Genomic DNA, 12,249 nt, shown 5'->3' with positions numbered 1-12,249 from the left:
TCTAGCCAGGTGTGTGGAGGAGTGACAGTAGATGCTCTTTTTTCATTCTTTGCACAACTACATCTGTCATTTTAGAAACTGAGCACAACGCCATGAATGCCTCAGAGGAAAGAGTCTGGAAAGTGTGCAGCGCTACTCTGCATCTCCGTGACTGATCGCATCTCACTCATCTGACAGGCTTTTCCCGTCTTCTGTGTTCCAACAGGAACAGCGATCAACAATCTATTTGCCTCATGATGAGACCTTAACAGTGTTTGTTTTTTTTCCAAACTGTTTTTTTTTGAGTGTATCTTTGCCTTATGATCATGCACACATACAAGTACCAAAAACCTTGGCATCCCTTTGTATGCAAAGATGATGAAAGGTGATTTGACACGTACATTTTGATTAAAAATTATTTTTACAGAGTCCTCTAAGAAAGAGTCTAGTCTTTTTACCTTGTGAGCAGACAGAACAAAATAAAAACTATATTTACTATGTTTTAGTAAATTTAGTAAATGATGAAATAAAGATACACTTACAGTCCTTTTGGATCTGGATCTAAGACAGAGCAGAGAAACTGATTCTAACATACAGAGATTTAAAAAAGTTTTTTTCAATTTAAGTTCTGTGTCGGATGTCAGTTACCAGGAACCAAGTGGACCACTGAAGACCTAAAACTCAGACATTTAACCGCCGCTGTGATTTCTCGTTACCATCATGTGGCAGCTCGTGTCTGAACTCAAGAAACTCTGGAGACAGCTGGTTTACGCAGGCAAGTTTTAATAAAAAAACAAAACAAACTCCGATGTAAAAAAACATAAAAAAAATGATTAAGTTAAAACCTCTTACAGAGTCACTTCCTACATAGAACAGCAATGTGAACACAAACAGCTCCCAGGGCGACAAACCAAACTTTCAGTACAAAAAATATTTTTACAAGACATAACGAGTGTCCACTGGAAGACGTGTAAGGCAGTCTGTCCGTCTTATTCCTTTTACAGTTTTTTTTTAAGTTCTTCCTTTGTTTCCACTTTAAGAACTTGGTGCATCTCAGTCTCTTCCATGATGCAAAGAGAACAACAGTCCAACTTTACTCGCGGTAGAAAACATCCGTCAATGGTTCCTTTTAACAAATAGATTCGTCAGGTTGCAGGAATAACTGTCAGGATTCACAGTTAAAGAGTTCTCCCTGTGCCTGAAAAACACAACTATCTGTCTGACCGTGAAGTAGTCATGGTGGTGGTGCATTCAAGAAAATTTGTCATTAACAAGAAGCTTGTAACATTTTAGCCGATGCTGCTACTCAGAGCAGTGCACAGTGAGAAAACGAGTATGAGAAAACGTGTCATACTAGAGACTAAGAGGAAAACACGTTAGAGGACGGTCATGTAGGATGATTTATTATCTATCTTGTCACCTGACCTGGAGGGTGGGGGGGGGGGGGCTCCCTTTTATTGAACTGCACCCTCCTGTTCAGCTCCTATTTTGTCTTGAATGCTCCTTAGCTTACCATGTTTCTGAGAGAACAGAGGCAGAGCTGGAGAGCACTTTCAGAAATTAAATATGTACATTTGTACAGTTTGTAAGTGAGATTAAATAAAACTTAGTAATTGCGAAAACATGGCGCATGTCCGAAATTGAGACACGGCCTTTTCCTTCAGTGTTTTTATGTCTTTTTAACAGGTGAACAGGTAGTGGTTACAATAGGTAGTTAACAGCAAGTTTCTGCTGGTGGGGAAGTTAATTCCAGCTAAATGCTACAGCAGCTGATTGTACGCAGGCGTGTGTCAGTGTGTCATTTTTTTTGTCTCTGGTTGTCAGATGAAGATGTGGCCGGGAACTAGGGCTGTAACTAACGATTATTTTTTAATATAGATTAATCTTTTTTTGGATTAATTGATTAATCGTTTGGTTCATAGAATGTCATAAAATAGTGAAAAATGCCCATCACGACTTCCTAAAGCCCAAGGAGAGGTTTTCAAATTGTTTGTTTCATTTGACCAACAGTCTAAAACCAAAAAACAAATATACAGTTTATCACATTCAACAAAGAAAAGCAGCAAATTTTCACATTTTTGGCATTTTTGCTACAAAAAATGACTTTAACGATTAATTGGTTATCATAATAATTGACGATTAATTTTCTGTTGATCGACTCATCAATTTGTTTTTTTTTCCACTCAATGGGAACATCATCTGACCCTGATCCAGGACTGTCATACTGCATATCACAGTCTGTCAGATGACTGACATTTCAGTCACTCAGGGGTTCGTTAAATGAGTTACAGGCAGAATATTGAAAATACAAACTCTTCGGTTTAGATCAAATTTGCATTTTATTCAGCAGTCTTGCTGTCACAGCTTCTGGCCACCTCTCCCTGTCAAAGTAAATCGTGTTTTTGTTACTTTACACCTGCCCGACTTCAATTCTTTTACAACTTAAAAGTCGTTAAGAGGGCGTCTGCTGGCCTAGTGGTTAAGACACATATCGTGTCCCTGGTTCAATTCTGGATGGTGATTTGGAGAGGAGATCCAGGACCCCAATGTGCAAGGATGGTCCTGGATCAGTACTAGACATGACCCCAACATTGTAATCATAAATAACAAACCTTGGGAGCTGCATGCAGTCTAGCACCTTTCCACTTCTTCATATGACTAGAATGAGACTGCGTACTCTGTTAACAGGGTGTGAAGTTTTTGGTTTCCTTCCTCCCTTTTAAACCTGCTACACGTTACCTGGGTTGATCAGCAGATGTAGGTAAACTGGGTCTCTACATCCCGTTATAGCCTCCTCCTCTTGCCCCCCCTCTGTGCCTGTTGCTGCTCTGACCTGCAGGGTTGTGGTACCCTCCTAGTAGTCCAGAACCATTGAAGTCCCTACCAGTCCGTTGAAATCCCCAAACCAGGGAAGCACCCGCCGGGCCCAGGCCCCCTGACCAGACAGGTGGTGTCCCCAGGATGCCCCTTGCACCACCCAGGGCAGTCAGGGTCTGTGGTATGGGGCTGGGGGGGAAAGGCAGGTGGGGTCGGTGCAGCAGGCCGTCGCCCAACCACTGCTGGCCGTAAAGTGGTGGTAGTGGATGTGATGGACTCTGTCGGATCTGCTCATTTAGTTGCTGATGTTGGTTCACTTGCTGCAGATGTTGTTGAGGCTGTTGGATCTGTTGTAGTCGGGGATGAGCAGGATTTGGGTTGTCCTTCTGGTCTGTTACCATGGTGATATTTCCTGTTACACGGGCGCTCCTGGAAGCTATCATGACACCGTAACCAGGTGCCAATCCTTCTCCTCTTATTGGCTGTTCCTTGCCCGACTGTGTGTCTCTACAGGGAGGTAACAAGAAGAGGTTCAGCATCATCATCATCATCATCATGACATCATGAAAGCGGTGAGAGAGAGAATGGGTTGATGTTAAACACTAAATCACTTGATGTGGCTAATACAGCTGTGTATTAACCCCCCTTTTTTGGTACCAAGTGAGAGAGCACTGGCTATCAAAAACTTATCTAGTGAAAGTTGACATTGAATATCTAGGCCCTGTTCTTCACAAGTGGATAAGCGAGCTAGTATAATTTGATTTCCAGGTGTTGCGTGTCCACTGGGCATTTGGGTGATGGGGAAAAACCAAGACCTGTACTTTGCTCTTAATCTTCTGCACCCTTGGTATGGAATATGTTGCAGAAATGACTTGAAACTCAACAAATTAATCTCAAACGCATTTAAATCCAAAATGAAAGAATTAGAAGTTATTCCCTAAAATGTAAATGTTTTTAATTTACACGGTGACGCAAAATGATTCCTAGAAATTTCTCTTTTGAAATGTGTTTCCTTATGCTCATTTTTATTTTCTTTATTACATTTGTCTCCTTTTGTATTTTCTGTAACAATGTGTTTTTATTTGTGCCGCTGCTTGTCTTGGCCAGGTCTCCCTTGGAAAAGAGATTCTTAATCTCAATGGGACTCTCCTGGTTAAATAAAGGTTAAATAAATAAATAATAAATAAATGCACATGAGCTGCTGCTGATAATATTTTACTTCTTAGTAACTTTTGTATGATGAATTCTCTGATGCAGCACACTAATGCAGCGCCACATCACCAGTAGTAGGAGGAGCGAGCCGTCACCTTTTTCTGCTCTGTCTGCCTACAAACCCTTACGGAGGATAAACATTAACCATCAACCGCTCTACCCGTGTATTCAAGCAAGATGGCAGCTGTTGTTGAGAATATTCTCAAACGTAAAGCATAATCTAAACAGACAACTGTTTAAATCACACAAATATCCTGCTGTATATGTGTTTTGAACTCCCAGTCAAGGCTCCCAGTCTGTCTGTGAGCTTGGCTGTTTCACTACAGGCATATTCATTCACTACAGTGGGCGGGGAAATAAAATCAGTGAATCAATAAATACAAACACTGTTGATTTCTTCCTGTGGAGCTGACATGAAAACTAATTTGGTGAAGTAAATTCCTGCTGTCAGTCAGCCTGGTGAAGGCAAATTAGCCGGCTGGTCAGGAGCTCCTGCTGACAGACAGCGCTCTGGACAGAGAGGCTGAACGCAGGTCGGAGTTGGTGTGGACTGAATGGTTAACTTAGCACGTTTGCTCACGTCTCGCTTCCTTTGTGGATTCCCAGTAACGTTGCATTGCCGAAGCCTCACGGTATAAAACTTGGTGGCCACAGGGGGCCTCCTACCCAGAATATTTGGTGGCTAAAGAATTACTTTTTGCGGCTGTGGGCCATTGGGCCATGGTTAATGTCGAACCCTGTGGAGTGTCTTTAAGTGTGAAATATCAGTGTGAGATGTATCTATGGAGTACTTTAGAGTAGGTGAACTGTTTCCTCAAAGGGAAGGAGTACTTGACCCAAGGAGTATTCATTGAAAAATGAGATGGGGAAAAAAAAACACTCACCAAGTAGACTGTAGCAACTCACCAAAAAAGAGAAATACAATGACTGTGAAAAAGAATATTCTCTTTATTTGAGTTTTAAAATATAAATGCTGTTTAAAGTCCAAAACCAACACAGGGTTTCAGTATATCGCATAATGTTATCTGAGCAAAAGCATCCTCCTCCAAGCAGAGAAAACTCTTGCTGTGCCCTATGACAGTCAGTGATATCAGGAGTCATTTTTCTAGACAGTACCAGAAAGTAATGGAAATGATACACATACACAAGGCAGGCTGTTACCTGTTCAAGGATATGTATTTTCCCTGAGCATAATCACCAAGAGCATAAAGTTAATTTAGCCAGGACCCTTAATAAGGCTCTGGCCTAGAGTTCATTCTCCTCGGGGGTCCAGGGGGTTTGAGGTGGGGGGACACCCCAGCATGGGGCATCCAGCGCAGCGTGCCGACCTTATCACCCTCTCTTGGCCTGTGCGGGTGTCCATACCCTTGGGGAACAATGTCCATAAATGGCATTGGCTGTGGGGGAATCATGGGTCCGCTTGGTCCATAAGGTTCCAGGGGACTGGGCCAAGGAATGGAGAAGTATGCAATGCATCTGGTCATGAAGGGGTTTCAAATCAAAAATAAATTCTAATTAACCAGAGATTATTCCTTAGAAAAAAGATGATAGAACCAACTGACTTTTTTCCCGCGCATTTTTACTGTGGGTTTCTTTGGTGCGGACAGAGGCTCTATGGGTTTCCTATTCCTGTGACCTAGTTTGTGGTACCAATTCACTGGGGGTGGACTGGTTTCAGTGGGCTGGGCGTTCCAGCCTTCTTCCAGGTTTCTTTCCATGTTTGTGTGGGTTAACCCACTCTTTCTCCTCTGTTGTAGTGGTGATGCTAGAGATCCCAATAACTGGGGCAGCTATTGTAATGCAGTCTGTATTGAACCATACCGGCGAGCTCCTCATTTTGGGGCCGCAGGCCACCATCCTCCAGGATGTCACCATCCTGTAATTTCTTTGTTCTGCTCAAGATGAGGGTAGCTATTTCTGAGATACAGATTAATTAGAGACTTCAGTCATCCAATCCACTCGGGGGTGTGCAAGGTGGGGGGCTAGGCAGGGTTCTACTACTGTTTCCATTGATGGGTCTAGAGCATTGAACAGGGCTTTGAACAGTATTTGGGAGGCACAGGTCATGTCCTGGCTCTTCTCTTTATTCTGGGGAAAAACTGGTCCCTACCAGGGCATGGGTGCAAGAGCAGGATTTCCTCTACCTGATAACGCCGGCCCTTTTGGGCCTTAATGAGGCCACCAGGGGGGTGTTAAGTTAAGTCCAGGCCCATTCCTTAACTCTGTGTTCCCGGGCCAGAATCCCTGGTCTATAGGTGATCTGTAGTCCTGAATAGATATTCTCCTCAGCATGAAAATTACACGCCCTCAGGGCATACCTGTCGTACATGCAAACACACATGAAGAGTTTGGTCTCTGTCTGGGGCTTCCAATGTCTTGTCTTATGTCAATGCGCATTTCTCGGGAGAGGTAACATGATCTGCATAGTAGGATGCCGCACCCTCCGTTGCCCACTCTTGGTCCCACCTTGTGGTCTACCAGGGGTAGGAGACTTTCAGCAAGGGGTCATTCAGCAGGTTTGTGCTGGGCTGGCCCAGTCCACTTCCCCACGGCCATCTTTTTGTCACACATTTCTTGGCTCATATCTCTTCCATGTGAGCTTTTCTCTTTCTATAGCTGTCTTGTACCCCAGTATACTCTCTGATACTCCTTGGGCTAGTACTATAAGGTCTTTCTTTGTGCTGTAATCCAGTGCTTCTGGGATGGCAATTTCCCTGTTTTCCTTGTTGTTTATCTGGGTTTTAAGTGGATCTGGGATATGTGTACTAATCCGAACCTTTTAAGTTCAGCTGTGTTGTTGGTATGTGTCTTAACTATGATGTTGGTTCCTTCTGTTTTTCTTGAAACAGTATCTTTCTGGGATTCCATGTTCCTCCGGGCTACCCAAACTGTATCTCCTGTCTGAAACACAGGGGGTTTGTGGCTCCAGGTGGGATTCTTCCAGTTTGTGCAGCTGGACTTGGTTTTGCATGGTAATCAATCCTGAGGAGGTGTTCCAGTCATCAGGGCAATCTTTTAGTATCCATTCCTTGGTAGTCCTTACTGCTCTCTCTGCTACCCCATTGGTCTCGGGTTTGTATGGTGCGGACCAAATAGGATGGAAGCCTCCTTTCTCAAGGAAGTCCAATACCCACTTATTTTTGAAATGTGTCCCATCATCCATTCTGAGGGATTTCATTTGAGGGTATTGACAAATCATTTTGGTTATCTTGTCGGTATTGATTTACCTGTGGCGGTTTGTAGGGGAAAAATCCTCTTATCTGCGAACCCGTTGACGGTAATGATAAGGAAATATGTGTTTCCGCAAGGGGTTTGTGGGAAAGGGCCAGCCACATCAGCACTGAAATTGACATGCTGTTGTGCATGTGATTGGATGTGGTGTGCAAGGGGTTTGTTTGAAACACAAATTTGGGTGGTCTAACCTGTTTTGCTAGTTGGTCGATTAGTCAAACTTTCTAACCAAGTAGGTTCCGTTTGATAGATTTGGTAGTTTGTTACATATCAGCAAAACGTTTTAGTGAATGAATAAAAAACAAAGTGGTGATCTGGAAACGCCCACACAGTCCTGAGAAATGGTTTGAGCAGCCAAATGAGCTGTTTTTGAGCTAAGTTTTCTAATAGTTATGAATGTTTATTTTCATTCAGATTTTTGTGGATGCTTAATGAGACACTCAACTTTCACTCAACACTCAAGCCACGTTTCCAGAGGCTTTAAAATATAAATAATTTAATTCAATTAAACACTCTCCAACCAAAATCAGGACAGGAAATAACATTTAACGTGGTTAAAGCAGGAAAGTCAGTAAATCAGTCGGCACTGATCTATAAATGAGTGTGGGTGATTCTTACAGTATCTGTTGTCCACAGCTCTTTTTACTGCTTTAGAAGCTTCTCCTTCAGTTCATTAAATCCCTGCAGCATCTGAAGGCAGCAGGACTGAAATGTTGATAAATCCTCAGCTTCTGAGAAGTGCAGTGCCAGAGCTCAGTGGTGTTACGCACAGCTGTTCACTGTGTTTACCTTCATTAAAATCACCTGATGACACCAGGCTGCTATAGAATAACCACACACACTTCGACACACATCAGACTGGTCGGTTAAAACTCGGTATTCTGCTTTTTTATGAAGGAGACGTCGTTAGCAGGGCTCATCAGTCTCTTTTCCAACTTACTTTTTAGCAAAAGTAGCTTCTCATGTTTCATCCTTGAAACAAATTGCGATGCAAACACTGTTGTGTAACATAAATTACTGAACAATGTAACCGTGTACAAGGTGAGATACAGTACGTGCATCTGGGTGTACCCCCCAAGGAACCCGCTAATTTTAGCTCCTGTATCAACCATAAATTACTCACAACTTAGTTCATCTTCAATTTGCCAATTTAGCCAGCAGGGGTCAATGGGGGTGGTTTTTGAGGAGGTCACAGTACCTTGTTTTTTGGGTTGCGTGGGTTTTGTGTTTTCCATGTTTTGTGTCTTGCCTTTAACTCATCCCATTGTGCAGGGGTCATTAAATTGTACTCATTCTTGGGAACTAGGAAGTAAGGGTCTTGATTGCTTCTGGACCTATTGGCCATATTTCCCTGAATATTTCCCCGAAGTGTTGTTGGGGCACCCCTGGGTTGAGTTGTTTCAGCTGCTGCTAAGGACCGGAAGGGAAAGTCCCTCGGGGATGTTCTGGATTCATGTGTGGGGAAAAGGGGCCTTCAATGTCGTTGGTCATTTTGGGTGCGAGATGAAGGCAGTCCCCTCCTACTGGGTCCCTCCACTTGGGGTTGGGTGGTTTAGGTTGGTTTTTCTTGGCATTTGAGTGCGTTGCTATGCTGTCTTTGTGTGTGTATGATTTTAGATTTTACGCCATATTGTCGGGCCTCTTCTAGGAGTTGCTTAGGGTTACAGGACTGTACTTTAGTTGCTGAGTCTACTCACCCTTGGATATCTGTAAATAGTTTTCCTAAGACTACCATCTGTCGATTGGTGTGAATGGTGGTTTGCACCTCCATTATGGCCATAGCTAGCAGTATTTTACCATGTTGAATCTGTTCGATTAGTTGGCTCAATAGCTCTTGCTCTGCATCTTCAACAGGAGTGGTTGGGAACAGGTCACACATTTCTATTACTGCTTTGCAGCCAGAAGATGGTTGCTGGCTCTCTAAGTAAATCCTCTGAGATTCCTACCGCTACCTCCGGAGCTATTGCTCTAGAGTCTCTCCTGAAAACCACTGTGGGGCCGGAGTGTTAAAGTATTTGATCATTTGAGGTTCTGACATTTTAGGCAGCCCTGGGTCAAAGTCTTGACTTAAAGCTAACCGGAAAGATACAGGGGCTGGCATACTATGGGCTATTGGTAACGGGCTATGAAGGGCAGGTTTATTGATCAGATTGGGTTGAACCTGGCTGAGAATTGTGGGTCAGGGGTTGGAGGACACCCTGCTGATAAGGGAGGGTATGTTGGCCATTCTGGTTCTATGTCTGGTGCTGATTCCATTCCTTGTACCTCTGAGGTCCAGGCTTGTCCTGATTTAGTTAGGTAAATGGTGCCATGGGCAGGGCTCTTGTGGGGGTCTGTCCCAACTGAATGCCTTTTGACCTGACATTTAAAAGGGTGGGTTATTGGGATCAGGGTTTCGTCTCCCACTTTTACTGGTGGTGGTGTTTGGTGAGTCCCGCTTTCCCCAGGGGTTGGTTCAGGGGTTTTATGGGGGTCTGCTTCTGTGGCTTCTTTAGCCAACATTGTTCAGAAATCTTTCCCAATGGGCACCAAAAGGTGTATTTCAGCTTGGTATTTGGTGTTTCATAGCTTCCACTGCCTCCAGGTGGGCTTGGGTACTAATATCTACTCTGTGACCAAATGTGTCACACCCAAATAGGGTCATGGTCAGAGATGTTGGCCGAGGGCCCAATTTTGTCTGGTAACTCCCGTGGGCCTGCAAGACTGACAAGTGTCTGCACCTGAGTTAAGTTTACAAATCCTCCCCAAGTTCCAAGGAGGAGAAGTAGGGATATCCTGGTTTAGGACCAGTTGATATTTGGTTTTTAAACTAAAGGAGGCAGTATGTATTGCTCAATTGGGGTGCAGTTTGCGGTTTCTTTTAATGTAATTGAGATGTTTTCGAGGGTGGCGGAGTGGAGGCTCATTTGGGAGAGGGTTTCTTGGGAGATGTGAAAATATCTAGTGGGACTCAGCTTGTGAAATAATTCACTCCTTTTGCTGCTGCTTTCAAGTGTTTGGGATGCTGGGTCAGCGGGGCCCAATTCCTCATCACTCAGTTCTTTGTCCTCTCCATGTGTAAGCACAGGGTTTAGGTCCCTGTCAGGGGAGGGATGCTGAATGTACATAGTGCAATGTCTATCCCCAGGTTTTGGAAGACCTGTTTCCAAATGTCTCCTGGGTTCAGTATAGGGGGAGGTTTGGGGAGTAAGGATTTTCCTGACATTTTCTCTTTCCGGGGGGGGGTAATCTAATGGGGCAGGGATAGACGCTAATATTTTTAAGCACTGGCCCCACGGGCCACCAAGCACCTAAATTTGATAACCAAATTTGCCAACATGAAAACTATTTTGGTTAATTCATTTCTGCTGTCAGTCAGCCTGGTGAAGGCAGGTTAGCCAGCTGCTGCTGACAGACGGTCGCTTGTTTGAAAAACTGCCCGCCCTGGCTCTATTTTTGCGAAGTTTCGTGCACCTAACCCTATTTTCATTGGTCAAAATCAATGCTGACATCCTTGACATTTCTGTTTCCCCTCCAGTCAGCAGTCCACACAGATGGAGAGAAAGTAAGCGTTAAGATGCTTAGTACATCTTAAGTGGAGCAGAGTGTCTTTAAGTGTGAAATATCAGTGTGAGATCTACCTATGACATCTTAACAGCATTAAAAAAAACAAAACAGAAAATCACAAAAAGCATGATATTTCCCCAGTAATTATTTGACACAAGTCTAGATTTTTCAGTTCCTCAAAGTTGGCTTAACATTTATCTGGAGCTGTTGCTGTTCACTGTAAGCCAGGTTCATGACATTTTAGGGTGCACACCCACATATGTGCATCTCCAACTGAACCGTATATAAAGAGCAGAAATCAAAGTTTGTTGTTAATCATTCAATTTACTAACCTTGATCTGTCACTCTCTACAGGACAGGAAGTGGTACTGGAGGACACAGCACCATGTTTAGCTGCTCTGGGTAATGCAGGTTCCCCTTGCTGATCTGCTTTCCCTCTCTCGTCATTGGTCCAGTCTGTCTGGTCACTTGGTCGTGCAGTTGTGTATTGGTCGGATGAAGGGGTGGATGGACATATAGAGCTGGATGTGTCAGTATTAATGGGACCCTGCTTTCCTCCCGACAGCCCCACCACTCTCACTGGAGTACCACTTCTCTTATCTCCAGCCTCTCCTCCAGGACTTGCTCCCCTCCTCTGTCTCTCTGTAAGTGGCTCTGCTCCATCTCTGTGCTCCCTCCTCTGCTCCTCCCCCAGCTCCGGCTGCAGGGTGGAGTGAATTAACTCCAGAGTGGCTGCCACTGCTTTCCTGCCAGGAGTGAGGTGGACTGACTCAGCAAGAACTCCCTGAGCTGAAGAAGGGGTGATGTGACCACTACCTGTGTGACGAGGATTGGAAAGGAAGCTTTTGCAGGGGTTGATGCTGAACTCTGCCTGGGCGTCTAACCGCTGCTGCAGCTGTTGTTGCTGCGCCTGACGTTCAGCCCGCAACTGCGAGATGGCCAGTTGCAGCATTTCAAGGTCTGTATCTGAATGGTGCGGCATTCCCTCCTTACAGGAGGCTTCTGGGACTAGCTGGTCAGAGAGATGGGGGAGAGGTGGGTGTCCGGAGCCGGGCTGCTGGAGATGTTGTGCCTGGTCACCTGAGGAGAGGGCGTGGATGTGTTCTGGGAAGATAGATGGAGAGCGTTCAGAGCCTAACACACAGTCACCATAACTCAGCTGTCTAATGAGACCTGAAGACAGAAGAGAGCACTTAGTAAAACACAAAGAGACAGTATAAGAAGTTTCCCAACTTTTTTGACTTAAGACCCCGATTTTAGGTCTTCAATTATTTGTGACCCAGGTTACTCAATATAAAGACATTTATTTGGAACTTATCAAGTGACCGGCAGGGATTTTAATAAAGTGTCATGAAAGAACATTTTAGTACACAATGACCACTCAAAGGGAAACTGCACCAATTTTCCATATCAAAGTCTGTTTACAGGTGTTGGGCAGTATGCGTGGAAAAAGCTGTATAAAGC

General features: G+C 44.2%; 1 protein-coding gene across 1 annotated transcript in view; it reads right to left on the bottom strand.

Annotated features, from left to right (window-relative positions):
- Positions 1-742: 742 nt before the first annotated feature.
- Positions 743-12,249, bottom strand: part of LOC122981439 — a 41,917-nt gene continuing 30,410 nt past the window's right edge. Inside the window, exons 27-28 of the mRNA XM_044350165.1 lie at positions 11,118-11,889; positions 743-3,303 (exon numbers count right to left, since the gene is read on the bottom strand). Of these exons, the coding sequence (XP_044206100.1) occupies positions 2,754-3,303; positions 11,118-11,889 (1,322 nt within the window). The 3' untranslated portion in view covers positions 743-2,753. The remainder of the gene's footprint in view (positions 3,304-11,117; positions 11,890-12,249) is intronic.

This window comes from Thunnus albacares, chromosome 4 (assembly GCF_914725855.1).
Source record: "Thunnus albacares chromosome 4, fThuAlb1.1, whole genome shotgun sequence".
NCBI lineage: Eukaryota > Metazoa > Chordata > Actinopteri > Scombriformes > Scombridae > Thunnus > Thunnus albacares.
The sequence above is the reverse complement of the archived record's forward strand: the minus strand, read 5'-3'. Positions and strand labels throughout refer to the sequence as shown.